We start from the raw sequence: 16,451 nt of genomic DNA, 5'->3' as shown, positions 1-16,451 counted from the left end.
AGAGCAGGTCACCGGGCAGGCAGGAGTCGGTACACGGGAGATCGATCAAAGCAGGCATGAGTATCAAAAGAGTCAGGCTTACGGGGTTGGTCGGAGAACGGGCAGAGGTCGGTACACACGGGAATACGATCAGAGATACGTGAGTGCTGGAACAGAGCATGAACCGCAACGATCTGGCGCTGGACCAGTTGTCCCTATGGTCCTATATACACCGGGGCCAATCAGCCAGCATGAGGCGCAGGTGTGCGCCTCCCAATCAGTGCGACCGCGCAGGCACCCGCACAGCCAGGGATGGACCGGCAGGATCATGACATACGCAGGCAACCAATTAGAGAAAAGGGGGTGCTCTTAGCCAATTATCGGCTACATGGATACAAAACTGGGTCTAACAGAAGTAGCTGTCAGGAGGGCCTTTTCTGGACACGCGCATGACTAAACCAAGGTGTTTTTTTTAAAGGTCTAATCCAGAGGAAATGTGTTTTATTTGTCTATCATGCAATTGTAGGTAAAATTTCATTTAAAACGAGGTAGATACTTGTCAATAGTAAACAATTGAACACGTATGTACTTACTTGCTACCAAAGCCAAGTGAAGGCTCTACTGGGTTTTCAAAGCAGTCCTCCTCTGTGAAATGCTTGGAACATATTACTGTCCACTTTGATTTGTAAGTCCAATGCGCCTGTTTTTTATTCACAAACCTGGTCCATAACCTGCCTATCTCTTCATCTTTCGGACATTCATGTAAGCTGACTCCGTCAGCGTTTGTCGCAGAACAGCTGTATACAACACACTTCCTCACCATCTTTGCTTGGGTTTTCATTCTCTGGCTAAATGTTGCCTTGACATGACGTCAGATTCCGGGGAGCTATGGAACTTGCTGAATCTAAATGACATTTTGAACAAAATCTTGAGACTGACTTTGATGCTAATTTATTTCATTTCTGTTGAGAATTTTTGAAATATTTTCTTGTGAAATTTTAGCTACATTTGTATGATAGACAAATAAAATACCTTTCCTCTGGATTAGACCTTTTAATGAAAAGGATACTTTTATAATAAGCCCATGTTAATCACTCTATGGAGGTCTATCCATCCATCCATCCATCCATTTTCATAGCTGCTTATCCTCACAAGGGTCACGGGAGTGCTGGAGCCTATCCCAGCTGTCAATGAACAGGAGGCGTTGTGCACCCTGAACTGGTTGCAAGCCAATCACAGGACACATTGAGACAAACTGCCGCACTCTCAATTACTCTTAGGGCCAATTTAGAGTGTCCACTTAATGTTGCATGTTTTTTGGGATGTGAGAAGAAACCAGAGCACCTGGAGAAAACCCACGCAGGCACGGGGAGAACATGCAAACGCCACACAAGCAGGGCCGGGATCGAACCCGGGACCTCGGAACTGTGAGGTCAACGCTTTCCACCTGTGCTCACCGTACCGCTCAATGGAGGTCAAATTAGCCAAAATATGTGCCTTTTAAAACTCAAGACTTTTTTTCCCTTGGTGCCTGTTCTCACGCCTACATAGTTATCCATATTAGAACCCAAGCGTGCTTGCTTAAAGCGCTTTATTTGAAGTTCACTACAGAAGTGACACATAAAACAAAACTGAATTAAAGATTTTATGAATATTTAAAGACAAAAATAAAAATGTTCAACCAAACCATACAATTTTGTGTAACAAGTCTGCTAACTTAATGTTAGCATATAATGCAAAAGAGAGCAAATGGAGCAAATTATGAAATTTCAAACAACTGCTACTTTATCATGCATGAATACACAGCGCATGCTAAAAGCATAGAAATCTGACTGAACACTGAAGGGGCATCTTTTGACTGTGTTAGTAAAATGTCACAAGTGCATCCTAGTTGAAGAAATCAAGTGCTCAAGTCAAGTACTGCAGCTGTGAAAGAAGTCAATGTTTTGTCAACCTTTCATGCTTCCTCCTCCAGGGCCCTTTGATCGCTACGGCCTTCACTAACGGATATCACTAAAAATGGGAGTTGTTACACACACGTACGTATGAGGCAGCACATCTAACGATTGCATGTGACTTGCGACTAATGGCGCTCGTTTGCATTTCAGCCAAGAGTTGTTGACGGACATGAGCTAGAGGGAGTTGACGCCGCTTTGGAGCTGATCTGGCCTGGCTCTGTCCATGTCGCTTCTCGTGGCAGAGGCAGCTGAATCCTCATCTCTCATGCTCACTCACTCACTCACAAACGCGCACACACACACACCGCAAACTTCAACCTCGACCCAGTCAACCTTCAGCAAAATCTTTCTTTGAACATTTTCGAAAGCCAGCAGACAGAGCCCACCATAGCAAACACATATCATAGATGCTGTATTTTTAGCGTGACTTTTTCAGGGCTGTTTTACTTTGCCATTTTGAGCAATGTCTCCAATTTGTCTTAACGGTCGTTTGACCTCTGAACCTGAATTGTCACAATCTGTACTACAGAAATTGTAATGAGTTCAAAATGAGTAGTGACTACTAATTTGTGATCAAATCTATTTCTTGAAAATGTGTAACAAAGTATATATCTCGGTAGGTTTTAACAAAATTTGTTACACATAAAGCAAAGAAACAGGTCGTTGGTCACAGTTACATGAACGGCCCACTTGAGCTGTACAATGTTGTAAAATACTGTAAATATGACTTTTTGTTTTGGGGACTCAAAGGGTGGGTGGGGGGCAGCTACTTTTAAGGTTTGGGAAGGATTTTGGGGGAAGTGTCAACTTTGGTTCTTCTTGTCAATTCTTGGATGTTGGCAACATTGACAGTTACATAGGTTCATAAACATCTTGGTATGTGTCTGTCAGTGTTAGAACAGCCATAGACCATATTTGCTTAGATATTTCTTTTTCTGTCACTTGAGTCTGTTATTTCATTGAAAAGCTGCTGTGAGTTCCGCAGAGGGAGGTTGTCCTTTTGTTTGTTTTTTTTTGTTTTGTTTTTTTTGGAGGAGATGGGGACACATGCACGTAACTATGCTCCTTACCTGGGAGAGGAAAAACATAGTTTTTGTATTTTGTCATATTGTTTAACTGTGAGTTTTAAGATGTGAATATTTTTTTGTGGAAGAACATGAAGGACTAATGTGTTGGGCAGCAGTGCACACACACATAAACAAACAAACAAAAAACAACACACTGTTCATACATGCTGATGGCCCCTTTCTGTGCCGGTTGTGTGTTCAATGCAGTTTCCTAAACATTGGCCTCCCCTGTACAATTTGCACCCTATGCTGTTTTTGGTGGGGCGTTGGGGGGGACACCTCTTTTGCAAATGTGACATTTTAATCCGACTTTTTAATGATACATCAACATGGTTTTCTTCTTTTTGAAAGGTGTCTTTTCCTAGTCACCTTTCCATCCCTTGCACGTACCGACTGGAGGTCACACAGCTCCGGCAAATTGACGGCTATTTTTAGACCAAAACAGTTGTGAAGGATCTTGGCCAATGTAAAAGGGCAGGAGAACAAAGCACTCCATATCTAAAAAAGCTTTTCATATTTTCATCTACGCTCACTCAAACTGCTGCAGGTGACCATAGTAGTTTTGATGCTGTCTTCGGTGAAAAAAACAAACTTGTCAACACTGTAACTTTTTCAGAATGTCATTATCCTGTCATGTTATTTCTTTGGAGAAAATAAAAACCTTTTTAAATTTCCTAATAAATTATTTTAAAACATTCCACTTTTGTTTTATTGTTGGCTATTTTTTTCTTCTTTAACATGTGGGAACTTGAGAGGAAGTCAGAGAAAGCTGATTCAAGCACAGGGAGACAGACCACAGTTAGAATCCCGACCCCGAAATTCACAACTGTGATCCAGACGTGCTATACGCTTGCCCACTTTGATGCTGAAATATATCATATTGGCGTTACTCAACACCTGTCTTGTGTCTGGATTGTTCTCAGGGTTTCAGCATCCCATAATAGAAGCATTGTATAGCATGAAAGGAATTATCCTAAATGACATTTAGACGTGTTTCTTCTCAAATGAGAGGATGCAAAGTGAGAAATTTTATTTTCAGTAGGTAGAACGTCGACCTTGATCCGAACTGCATACTGATGACATGGCATCTTCACGATGAGAGTCAGTGAACAGGCTCGACTGGCAGGAGACTTGATAGTCGTGGGAACACAAAAATCAGATATGCCACAAGAAAATACACCAAAAGCGTGAATGTGTTTATTAATATTCATGTTCATTCAACTATTCCAGGGTGTACCCTGCTTTTTGCCCAAAGTGATCTGGAACAGACTCCAGATCACTTTAATAATGGCAGGCACCATAGAAAATAGCTGGATGGATGACAACACCATTTAGCGTGAACATTTTAATCCTCACTACAGTCATGTTTATACATAGAACCATTGAAGTGCCTTGCTCGCTGGCACCAGACAACTGATCAACGAATGTCAACCATCCAACTTGCTCAAGACTGAGACCCAGAGCACATTCGGAAGACGTCACCAGCCATTCGCTGGGCCCATACAGTGCAAATAAAAAGTATGCAGACCCTTTGGAATTTCTTATATTTATTTATAAATTGCGAATAAAAGGTAGTTCAATAAATCATAGGAAGTATGAATAAACTAATTATACACAAGCAGTTAACCATTTTTCAGGTGCTGGCACATATCGCAGCTGACTTTTCTTCATCTTGTTGGATATTTTATTTCTAAATCATCAGAAACTTAAGTTAGTAATCTGACTCCAATTTGTGACCTTACCCAACTGCCACTCATCCAACAATATGCGCGCTCGTTCTGCAATACAAAGGTATCAGGAAGCCGGCATTTTGACACACGAGTGGATTTATTCCTTCAACACAAACCTGGGTGCCGGGTCCCTCTCATTACAACCCTGTACGTCGCTGTTACCACCAGCACACGTACTCTACCTCCGAGTTGCCCAGAACAATTTTTAAAGTACAATCTACTGATTCACTATTGGTTCTGTGTCTCCTTCAGGTATCCTTGGCGCTCTCTCATTGGTCTCCTTTGGTCCGCCGGATGTTGGCCCGACTCCTCCCCTGCAGAATCGCGTGCTGGCTCCTCCTGGTGGTGGTTTCCTGAAAGTAGTTTTTCCACCAACTGCCTCTGAGTCCTGTCGTCTCCGCATCCTCCTTGCAGTTAGCACCGTCTGTTCTAAAACATTCCATTCTTGCACCACATACCCTGTTTCGTTCCACCAGTCACACGCTCATCACTTTACAGTCTCACACTTTCATACACAGGATGCAGCGACATCTAATGAACTACTAAAACTCTTATATTCCTTTAATCTGAAGCCATTCTGTTGGTTATTTTCTTCTGTGTTTTGGATTATTGTCCTGTTGCAATACCCTACTTTGTTTGAGCTTCAATTGACCCCTCCGTACAGGGCACTTAACCGAGCCTCCTGAAGCTACGTCACCCCACGTGTGCTAACCTCAGACAAGCAATTAGCAAAAATGGCGGCGCAGGAAGAAAAGACTAGAGCGAAATTGTCCGATTTACCATCTGATTTTTCACTCGCATTCTTACCAAATAGTGAAATATCGTTGAAGAGCAGACAGCAGGGCTTCAAGTATTTCAGCGAGGGGTATTTCAATGGTATTTACATGCATATCGACGGAGAAACCATTGATATTAGCGCTTTCCGGAGTCAGAGGAAGACCGAGAAGCCACATAATATATTATAACCCAAAGACGAATTCGTCATTGACAGTTTCCTATTTTCGTCTTACCTATCACACTTGTGTGCAGAATCTGTATGTGTATCTGTATAGCCGTTTGTGAACCGCTGTGTGAAGGAAAAGAAGAAGGCGAAGCTTGATTTACGAGTTGTTTCTCTCGTTTTCTTTGTGTAACGTCACGCACTCCCCTCAATAATTATTCTTGAATTAGTGCCGAACCTACGTAAGTCCCGACCGAGTACGACAATATCTACTTTAGTGTCCTCAAACATCCTTCCTTCAGTCTTGGTGTCTCGGTGCACGTCGAAGGCTCTTAGGACCACTAGTCCGGTTTAGCTTAGCTCACCGCCGAACAGAGACACGTTTGTGCAGTCATATCATCGCAAAATATCGCTCAACACAGATCAAGTGTGTCAATCATTCACACGTAGCTATGTTATGCAAGCGAAGAACTGCTAATTCATTTATATGAGACATGTATTGAAAATCAAAAATAGGGCTTACCTTCGTGCAAAGATATCTGTTCCGGTTGATTTTAGATGGATTCAGTTGATGATGCGGCATTCCACAAAGTTTGATCCATCGAAGACATTTTTCGTACTGGGTCTTCGGTTTTGGAAAGGGTACGAATTGAACTCCACCAACTAGCCTTTCAGGATACCTGTCGTCACTATTACAAAGTCCGTGACTACACCTCTTAACCATATCTATTGTTAAAGAACCCAAATACGCGATAAAACGCTAACAAAAGCTATACTGGACCATGCAACGTTGTCTGAGGGAAAGAGCGTGGTTTATGCAGATATCTGGCCTCTGATTGGTCAGCGACGCGGATGACGCAATTTCTACAGAGGGGTCAAATACAGATGGCATCAAGTTCTTCTGAAAAATATCTTGATAAAGTGAATTCATTTTTCACATTTGTGATATCAGGCTGTCAAAGCCCCAAGGAAGAAAGCACCCCCATATCATATTTATGTAAGCCTTGATCTTACTTTTCAGGTATTTTTCCCCCTGCCTGTCCTGTGACTCTTTACATAATATAAAAGATACAAATATACAAATGTATGCATTCAAAAATATGAAAACACTTATTATTTTAAGCATTTATTTTTGTTTGTTTGTTTCTTCTTGTAAGTTAGATGATGATCAGACCACATTTTATGATTAATTATATAGAAGCGTTCACATACTTATTCCTCCTACCTATTCACTTGCATACACTTAAGGAGAATTTGCAGCTTCCATGATTTTACAATAGTGAATAACATGGAATGGCGTGAAATTTATTGGATGATTTTAAATGAACAGTTTCAAATTGGAACGATTTTCAACGTGTGGAACCTACTGGTAAAGACAAAAAAAATCTCAATTTGGAATTAGGAATGAGTTGAAGAGTTTAATTGTACTTAACTCCTGGTTGATTTTGGAGCAATTGCTGTTCATTTTGGGGTATTTCCTGTTTAATTGTACAGGTATGGTTCACTTCCTGTTAATTTTGAAGTACTTTTCAATATTGAGGCACATTTATTCTACGACATTGAACCCTGCTGAAAAACTTGCCTACGTGGCGGCCATGTTGGGGAGGTCAGCATTCCCATCAAAGTCACTGCAAGGAGATTCATAACTGATTTTCCCAAGGTTCCCTCTTTTTTTTTTAAATTGGTAATGCCAAAACATGTCCTATCCATACAAAACTTTTTTTTAAAAGCCTATTTAAGGTTATTCGCAGTTTCCTTGTGTTGGTTGTACATCTTTGCACATCATAACGCTGACTCTCAGTACAAGTGTTGATGTGCTTAACTTCACTCACTATGCTTGTATCTAATCAAAAGACCCCCCTCCCCTCCCCAAAAAAAGAGGATCACAATGGCAATGAAGGTGAATTTTGGGCAGTCATCACAATAAACACATAATTGCCAATCCCATTAACATTCTAAAAAGTGACAATCCGCATTATTTGATACCAGGAATATATCCAAAATTGTAGGTAGCTCAAAAATAAGGACTTACCTGAGCCATTTAAATTGTGATTTTCATCATTACAAAATTATTTGTAGCAAGTCCAATAATTTCTTCCTCAAATAACTGGCAAAAATGAAGATTTCAGTGTGCACTAACAAGATACTTGTACCAATACAACCCTAAAATGTATATTTATGACTTCAGTAAATAATAATCAGTACATTGTAGCTTTTATTTCAATCCCACTCATTCTGTCACAAAATAATTTGATGTTGCTGTACAAACTAAGGATCTTTGGCAAAAATCGGGTTAAAGTTAAAGTAGGCGGAAGAGGTGTGTTTTGTCTCGTCTGCAAACCCACAGACACAAGTCAAGTCCCGAAAGAAGCCACTCCGCACTCGATTCTTGCAATCACGGGCCGTTTATAAATATCATCGCGGTAGAGGAACGGCTAAAAATAAAAGGCGCAGGTCGCTTTTTGATGGAACTGGATCTCCACGTTCGGTCCCGCTTTGTCCGAAACCCGAGAAAACCGACGGAAACTACAGTGGAAAAGAAGAAGACGTGCCATCCCCATTCACGCCCGTAGAGGACCGCATGGTCTGATTTAGCCAAGACTATAGACACACACGAGCCATCTCATAATTTGCAGGTGGGTAGCAACTAGCTAGATTGTATAGAGTGGCATACAAAGTTCACTATACATTTCAGTACTGAAGTACTGGAGTCTTTGCATTGGGTCACGACGAGCGCCTCATAGCGCCCCCTTTGCGGCCAGTCCACGAACAGGCGCCTTGGTTTCCTCACCTTGATGGAGCCAAGGGGCATCGTTTCACGAAAAACAATCTCACGTCACGCCTCCAAACAAACATGCTACAAAATGTGGATGGACTGGTTCATTATGTCATGTCAAGATGTATATATAGAGATAGAATGGACAGATATATAATATTCATAATGATAATATTTGCATAAATAATCATATTTGCACTGGTTTTATACTGCACTGCATGACACATCTTTCTTGTTTTTCCCTCTCATAGAGTTAAGGTAACGAACAAAAAATACTAATGATTGAATGCCCACAGGTGGTATCTGTCAGTCAAAACTGAGTATTAATACATTTAGTGAAGGGACAGTTTGTTTTGTTTTGACATAGCGCTTATATTGAATGTTATTGGCTTGTGCAAACATACCTAATAAAGTAGCCAGTGAGTGCGAGTCATGAATGTGTTTTTGTCCTCAAGTGTTCGATGCTGTCACAATGGGGAATAGCAGCAGCGACAGAGCCGGCGGGAGTCAGAGTGAAAGAGGGAAGGAGGCGCGTCCCAACATCCTGATAGACAGCACAGACGACACTGATATTTTCCAGAGGGAAGATGCAAAGGTAACAGTCTTGAACTGACCACATGGAAGTATCAGCAGGACATAAAAGAGTGTGCATCCTCGAAACAACGTGAGACCATCCCCAAATGTCAAACACAATGCGAACATGCAAACGAACATCAACTGTACACCCTCCACAAAATCAATCAACACAACAAATCTCTTGCACGGTTATGGACACATTTACATGCACTGCGGGGTAACTGAAGACTTTAAACTTGACCAAGGTGTGAATGTGAGTATGAATGGTTATTTGTTCATACATGCCCTGCAACCAGTTCAGGTTTTATTGCACTTTTCACTTGGGGTCAGATGGGAAAGACACCGGCAACCCAAATCAGGGGAACAGTATAGAAAATGGATGGATATATGACAATCTGCGATTGTGTGGTCAATGGCCACATTTGAGTTTTGAGTTTGAGTCATCATGGTAGTAAGAATTCATTCACATTATTCTATCTATCTATCTATCTATCTATCTATCTATCTATCTATCTATCTATCTATCTATCTATCTATCTATCTATCTATCTATCTATCTATCTATCTATCTATCTATCTATCTATCTATCTATCTATCTATCTATCTATCTATCTATCTATTCATCCATCCATTTTTTCTTAGCAACTTACTTAAGGGTCGTGGGAGTGATGGAGCCTATCCCGGGTGTCAACGGGCAGGAGGTGGGGTACACCCTGAACTGATTGCCAGCCAATCACAGGGCACACGGAGACAGACAACAGTTGCACTCACAATTTAGAGTTTACAATTAATATTGCATGCTTTTGGGATGTGGGAGGAAACCGGAGTACCCGGAGAAAACCGACGCAGGCACGGGGAGAACATGCAAACTCCACAAAGGCAGGCCGGGATTGAACCCGGGTCCTCAGAACTGTGAGGGCAACGCTTTACAGCTGCGTTACATGCCAGCTTTTAATTACATATGATTATTAATATGAATATAAATGATAAGCTAAAAATACTGGATTTTTTATTTTCCCATGTATTTTATTTTGATATTTCAAAATAAATCCAATAACCAATTATTTAATGGATACATTCATAAAAAAAAAACATTCACCAATTTTATGGGAAAAAGAAGCGCAAAGTTTGTCCAACAAATGTTACAGGGTTCATAATGCAAAGTGCCATGTGGCCTGGGTGAAAAAATGTAGCGGGCTGTACAGTATGTGGTCCACAGGCTGCAGTTTGCCCACCAGTGATGTAGAGTAGCTCGCGTGGTTGTGGGATTTCAGTGCCTTGCGCAATTGTTCTACAGCCAGTTTTTCACTTGTAAAAGGTCTTGAACCCAAAGAGCCCAAACTACTGTGCTGATTCTCATGCAAACAACATTGTGTGCAGTCGCCACAGGAGGAACAGGAGTTTCTGGCCTGGCAGCAGGACCTGGAGAGCGAGAGTAAATGTCCAACCCTTGCCAGGCCGACGGTGTTCCGCTGGGCCGGAAGCGCCAAAGAAGTCTTTGTGTCCGGCTCTTTCAACAACTGGACCACCAAGATCCCCCTCAACAAAAGGTAATGTGTGAACCTTGCAGCTTCTTCATGAGACTGAGTTGAATGACTTTGTTGAGCGAACTCAAAGGTGATGTTTTACTTCTTATCCAGTAAGAACAACTTTGTGGCAATCATGGATCTACCTGAGGGAGAACACCAGTACAAGTTTTGTGTGGACGGGCAATGGACTTTAGATCCGACAGGGGTGAGGAACTGAGCCAGATTAAAAAAAAAAATGTTTATAGACACTACCAGTTGTTTTGTCAAATCTTTTAGTTGTTAAATGTATTTAAGGAATTAAAAAGAATAAAAGCATGAAAACAAATTTTGAATAAGAAGGGAGCAGAGGAAAGAATAAATCAGATTTTCTTCCACTTTTAGAGGATATATTAACATTTAACCACTTCCCAGTAGCCTATTTATTGAAATAAATGTATCCTAATCTTATAAAATGAATTTGAACCTTTGTCACAAGGTAACCATTTCATAATTTTTTTTTGATTCGCTTGGTTTGATGAGATTGTATCATGTGTATTTATTAAGCTTGACTCTTGTTTCTTTGTTGTACTTGTTCCATAATTTCACTTCATTCTTACTGTCATCCTTTCCATCACTTTGTTTCGAAATTGTAGCGGTTGAAACAATCCACTTCAAACAGTAGTTACTTACTCTATTTTCAAAGTTTAAAAAAAAAAAGTAATTAATTGGTATGATATAATTATGGGCTGGATGCGGCCCCCGCTCTTAAGTTAACCCTAGGTGTTGATTGAAGTCTAAAAAGCAGTCCAGCCATTTTTTTGTAAAGAGCATTTCCGTACTTTCTTGCACGCTCTCTCGCAGGCTGTCATCACGACCAAAACGGGGACTGTGAATAATGTTATCCAGGTAAAGACGACCGACTTTGAAGTCTTTGATGCCCTCCGAATTGACTCCCAAGATTCTGCAGATATCTCAGGTACTACTCGAATGACTTTTTGTTTTGTTTTGAGCCACTCTTAGCACGGTATTTTTTTAATTTTGGGGGGGGGGGGGATTCCCAGACTTGTCCAGTTCTCCTCCTGGTCCCTACCAGCAGGAAGCATATGTCGTCAAGTCAGAAGACAAGCTCAAACATCCTCCTATCTTACCTCCACACCTGCTCCAAGTGCTGCTCAACAAAGACACGGGAATCTCCGTAGGTCGCATCGTCGTCATCTGTTATGTCAACCTTTGCACGACTTATTTGAGCTCAAATTGTTTTCGTTTGGCCTTGCCCAGTGTGACCCAACCCTGCTTCCTGAGCCCAACCACGTGATGCTCAACCACCTCTACGCCCTCTCCATCAAGGTAAATACAGCATGCCGAATAATGTGGTTGTTCTATGCAGTGGTGTGGAACTGCACTTTCCAATATTTGTTTTCCCATTTTCTGCCTAATGAGCTACTTCCACTGCAAACTACAGCCACAAAAATAAAACATCTGGTTAAATTACGGTAATAATATTGGGGTGTTGAGCAATACTGCGTGTTATCTTTCTTTACGTTGATTTTGATTGGATCTTATTTACAATGAGAAGCTGGGAAGATGTTCTTATGTTACACTTCCTTTCATTTAAGTTCCTCAAAGTTTTAATGCTGTAGTCCACCTTTATGTTTGTCCTTTCCTAAATATAATACTTTTTGTTTTGTCCCAGGATGGGGTAATGGTTCTGAGTGCAACACACAGATACAAAAAGAAGTATGTGACCACTCTTCTGTACAAGCCAGTATAGTCTACCTGAACTCACTGTCGTGGTGACGCCGTGGTTGCTGGAAGTCCTCTTAAATCCCCATCTGATGTTCTTTTAAATGCACCATTTGAATTATGATCACATTGTGTTTGAGTTAAGTACAACTTGCTGTTGACGTAGATGTGCTTTTCATCCCAATTTCACTTGATTCCAATTTGTTTGAGCGACGTGTGGTTGACACATTTTGCTGCTGGGTGAAACATTCGCTTGCATTCCCTTTCAGTGTGTTCAAATCTGTGTGTAATTGTATGAGAACTTTCGCACAAAAGTTTCTTCTCAGTGAACCAAATTTAGTCCAACTTGCCTTCTCAAACCAAAGTTCTAAACTTGTAGTGCCTCGTGAGCCCAAGCAGCAAACAGAAAAAAACGGAAAGCAATAATATGATTGAAATGTAATCTCTCCTGATTATTTTCTTAAAGTTTGTTTTGCTTCATCTTGTGTGTGTGTGAAAACAATAAATAAGTGTGCATTTTGATTACAAAAAAATGTGTGGCCAAAAGTTTTTATTCTTTATTGTTTGCGTTGCTCAGTTAACACAGTGGACTTTCGGATCCAAGTTTTTGTTTTCAGGGTTGAACTTGGCCTGTTCGAAGCAGTGAGCTGCCACACGATCGCAGTCACACACAGCAGCCTGGCACTTGTTATTCGTGGCTACGGAGAGACATCAGATCCAGGATTTTTTTTCTTTTTTTTTTTTAAACCTACAAGAATATCACAACCCATTCAATCATGACTTTGGTCACAAACTCACCTGAGCATGTGACTTGTTTCTCTGAGCAGGTGAAATCGTAAACCAGAACATACGGAAGATCAGCGATGGCCTGGCATCCGTGAATCTTTCTGCTTCTTTCGTAGCATTTGTCATGGACGTAACAGCACCTAAAAGAAGTAGGTTTTCGTTTTTTTGATGCAGTATTATTAAAATGTGTTTAGTGGTTATGATGTGAATGCAGCATTTGGTGTTTCCTCCTCACATGTCCAGCTCATCCCGTGGGCTTCCCGTGCCCCCGAACCCACACCAGCAGCCATAATCGTTGTACTTCAGAGGGTTTGCTCCTGGCTGGGCACACTTGATCATGTTCCCAAACTGCCATAAGGCTTTGGGCAGTCGAGTGCCACTGACCGCACAAGCTGCAAAACGGCACATATGAATCGAATAAAAGCAAGGTGTGGTCTGTATAAGTGGTGCTGGATTTTACAAGATCTCACCCGTGGCAAGCAGTACGAGAGGAACAGTCAGGTTCATGGTTGTCTGCAGGAAAAGGGCAAGATTGTGACCGTTATTTGTACTTATAGCCTAGGAAGTGAGATAAGCAGTGCAGGGGGAGGAGCGGAATTCTTTTTGATGTGGGAAGTCTACAGTGTTCTGAAAATGTATGCGGCCCCTTCTTGATTTCTGTTTTTTTTTTGTTTGTTTTTTGCAATCCAGCACCTACAAAGGTTCAAACTCATTCAACCAATTTTAATATCCCTCAGAGACAACCCAAGCAAATACAAAATGCACTCTTTAAATGACAAGCCAATTTATTAAGGCACAAAAAATCCAAACCTTTCTTACCCACTGTAAAAAAGGAATTGCCCTCCCCGCATTTTTTAAATCACAAAGTCACTATGACTGACCATAAATTGGGCAAAGGTGAGTTCAATTTCAAAAGCCACACCAAAACCTGATTACCACCATACTTGTTGAATCAAGAAATCACTTAAATAGAAAATGTCAGAGAATGTATTGTAGGCTACAAGATCTCAAGAACCAATGCATCATGCCACCATGCAAAGAAAATGATGAAGAAATGAGGGAAAAGTCTGGAAAAGGTTAAAAAGCAATTTCCAAGGCTTTGGGGCTCATGCAAACCACTGTCAGAGCCATTAACCACAAATGGAGAAATCTGGGAACAGTGGCAAACCTTCCCAGGATTGGATGAGCAACTTAAATTACTTCAAGAGTGCAACAGCAAATCCAGGAGGTGACAAAAGAATCATGAACAACATCTAAAGAACTGCAGGCCTCAGTGGCTTCACTTAAGGTCAGTATTCATGACTTTACCTTAAGAAAGACACTGGCCAAAAATGGCATCCATGGGAGAGTTCCCAGGCGAAAACCGCTGCTGTCCTGAAAGAAAAGAAAAGCTTGTCTCACATTTGCCAAAAAACATCTTGATGATCTTCAAGACTTCTGGAGAAACTGATGAGTCAAAAAGTGAACTTTTTAGAAGGTGTGTGAATTGTTACATTTGGGGTATAAATGGCACAGCCTTTGATAAAATTGCCAAGAGTGAAGAATGGTGGTTGCAGTGTGATGGTCTGGGGCTGCTTCCCTGCCTCAGGACTTGTACAACTTGTTGTGATTGACAACAATCAATTCTGCTGTGTACCAGAAAACCCTGAAGGAGAATATCCAGCTATCAGTTTGTGCACTCAAACTCAAGCGCTCTTGGGTCATTCAGCAAGACAATAATCCGAAACACACAAGCAAGTCCAGCGCTGAATGGCTCAAAAAAAAAAAAAAAAAAAAGGTTTTAGAATGGCCAAATCAATGTCTGTATTTAAATCCAATTGAGATGCTATAGTGTGACCTTAAATGGGTTCTTCATGCTAGAAAATCCTCCAATGAGGTGGAGTTGAAAGAATTCTGCAAAAAAGAGTGGGACAGAATTTCTCCAGAGCGATGTGAAAGACTGATCACCAATCATCGCAAACGCATGATTTCAGTTATTACTGCCAATCTGGCACAATCCATTATCAGGTTTGGGGGGCAATGGAACTTTTGACTGGCGATCTTCAGCTCCGCCCTCCTTAGCTACATTTGCCATGCCCCACAATCTTCCAAAATGGTGACTAAACATAATAGGTTTGAACTGGGTCCTCTATCGCGTATTCCATATAATATCGGGGTATGTTTTTTGCCAAATGGGTCAGACGTGTCCAAGAGAGTTCTACAGGAAAGTCTCAACTATTTCATGCAGGGATATGTACACGGAATTAAGATTTTGGATGGAGCAGGGCCCAATGTCAGAGTTAAAGTGAAACGTTGGCGATCGATGCAAAAAAGTTTGACGCCTCACAAACTTCATATTGAAATCCAAAAGGATAAAATAGTGGAATCGTACTGTGCATGTAAAGCAGGGTGAATACTTTTTCCTTGGAAAGATCACGACAACCCAGGGGTTAAGACAATTCGGCTATCTGATTGGCTGTTATTGTACAAGTGATTGAAATGTCGGAAAGGTCCATTACTTTTTCACAGAGGGTCAGAAACGTTTTGATTTTTTTTTTTTTTTTTGGATGTGTGTGTGCCTTAATAAATTGAATTGTCAATTGAAAACTGCATTTTGTATTTTCTTGTGTTGTCTCTGAGTGACATCAAAATTGGTTTGATGATTTGAAACCTTTGTGTGTGATATGAAAAACAAATCAGGAATGGGGTGAATACTTTTTCAAGGCACTGTATACAGCTACTTTTCAACTTTCAAATCAAGGTGTCCTCTGCTTTAGTGAAGCGTGTTTGCATTTGAAATTTTCACGTCTGCAGCCATCACTTATGAATTGTACTAGTCTACTAAATTGTCATCGGGTATTGAATAAATATGTTCTTATTATGTGAGTCATGTCCTTTGGTTGTACGTAGATAGTAACTACCTGAGACACATAAGAACCATGGCTCCTGTGAATTTTCAAACATCTCAATCCAACATTCCTTGGATTCTTTTCATCTTTTTCTTTTAAACCACTTTGCCAGTCGACTGCACATTTGCATTTTGGTCATGCTTGGCGCGCAGCTGTGTAAACGCCAAACACTTGCTAGAATTCCCAGAACATTCCAACAAACATGGAACACTGATAATGGTCATCCTAGCTAGCTTTGCAGAAAGGGAAATTTAGTACAATGCATCTTAAAACATATGATTAAGGTACTTATTATGTACGTTGTGTGTATGTGTTTCAATCCCAAAATCCTGCAGAAAGCCGATATGCAGTAACCGGAAACGGGGGAATCCACTCCATATTTTTCTTCCTGTTTTCTGTTCTTGTATAGGTGTAAAGGTGTACTTCATACCACCAAATGCGACTCAATGGATCAGTCAAAAAAGGTTCACCACAGTCGGCTGTTTGGTAAATTGTCATC

General features: G+C 40.9%; 3 protein-coding genes across 3 annotated transcripts in view; 2 read left to right on the top strand and 1 right to left on the bottom strand.

The window, feature by feature from the left end:
- Positions 1-3,627, top strand: part of msi1b (musashi RNA binding protein 1b) — a 33,197-nt gene extending 29,570 nt beyond the window's left edge. The window contains exons 15-16 of the mRNA XM_061817136.1: positions 1,955-2,018; positions 2,088-3,627. Of these exons, the coding sequence (XP_061673120.1) occupies positions 1,955-1,996 (42 nt within the window). The 3' untranslated portion in view covers positions 1,997-2,018; positions 2,088-3,627. The remainder of the gene's footprint in view (positions 1-1,954; positions 2,019-2,087) is intronic.
- A 4,365-nt stretch (positions 3,628-7,992) lies between these two features.
- prkab1b (protein kinase, AMP-activated, beta 1 non-catalytic subunit, b) lies at positions 7,993-12,808 on the top strand. Its single transcript, XM_061817742.1, has 8 exons — positions 7,993-8,310; positions 8,906-9,045; positions 10,408-10,577; positions 10,668-10,761; positions 11,397-11,511; positions 11,597-11,730; positions 11,814-11,882; positions 12,229-12,808. The coding sequence occupies exons 2-8, from the start codon at positions 8,923-8,925 to the stop codon at positions 12,304-12,306; spliced, it is 783 nt and encodes a 260-aa protein (XP_061673726.1). The 5' UTR covers positions 7,993-8,310; positions 8,906-8,922; the 3' UTR covers positions 12,307-12,808.
- Positions 12,809-12,820: 12 nt separating this feature from the next.
- pla2g1b (phospholipase A2, group IB (pancreas)) lies at positions 12,821-13,599 on the bottom strand. The gene is made up of 4 exons (XM_061817743.1): positions 13,535-13,599; positions 13,300-13,456; positions 13,077-13,204; positions 12,821-12,976 (listed from the first exon to the last, which is right to left on the bottom strand). The coding sequence occupies exons 1-4, from the start codon at positions 13,569-13,571 to the stop codon at positions 12,852-12,854; spliced, it is 447 nt and encodes a 148-aa protein (XP_061673727.1). The 5' UTR covers positions 13,572-13,599; the 3' UTR covers positions 12,821-12,851.
- Between the last annotated feature and the right edge of the window lie 2,852 nt (positions 13,600-16,451).

This window comes from Syngnathoides biaculeatus, chromosome 4 (assembly GCF_019802595.1).
Source record: "Syngnathoides biaculeatus isolate LvHL_M chromosome 4, ASM1980259v1, whole genome shotgun sequence".
In the NCBI taxonomy this organism is placed as follows: Eukaryota; Metazoa; Chordata; class Actinopteri; order Syngnathiformes; family Syngnathidae; genus Syngnathoides; species Syngnathoides biaculeatus.
Note: the sequence above shows the minus strand (reverse complement) of the source record. Positions and strands in the feature narration are given on the sequence as shown.

Coding starts and splice junctions, on each gene's coding strand:
- prkab1b (XM_061817742.1), top strand. CDS start 8,923: ATGGGGAATAGCAGCAGCGACAGAGCCGGCGGGAGTCAGAGTGAAAGA. Junction 10,762..11,396: donor GGACTTTAGATCCGACAGGG/GTGAGGAACTGA, acceptor GCTCTCTCGCAG/GCTGTCATCACGACCAAAAC. Junction 11,731..11,813: donor ACAAAGACACGGGAATCTCC/GTAGGTCGCATC, acceptor GGCCTTGCCCAG/TGTGACCCAACCCTGCTTCC.
- pla2g1b (XM_061817743.1), bottom strand. CDS start 13,571: ATGAACCTGACTGTTCCTCTCGTACTGCTTGCCACGG. Junction 13,205..13,299: donor CCACGGGATGAGCTGGACAT/GTGAGGAGGAAA, acceptor TACTTCTTTTAG/GTGCTGTTACGTCCATGACA. Junction 12,977..13,076: donor GAAACAAGTCACATGCTCAG/GTGAGTTTGTGA, acceptor GTCTCTCCGTAG/CCACGAATAACAAGTGCCAG.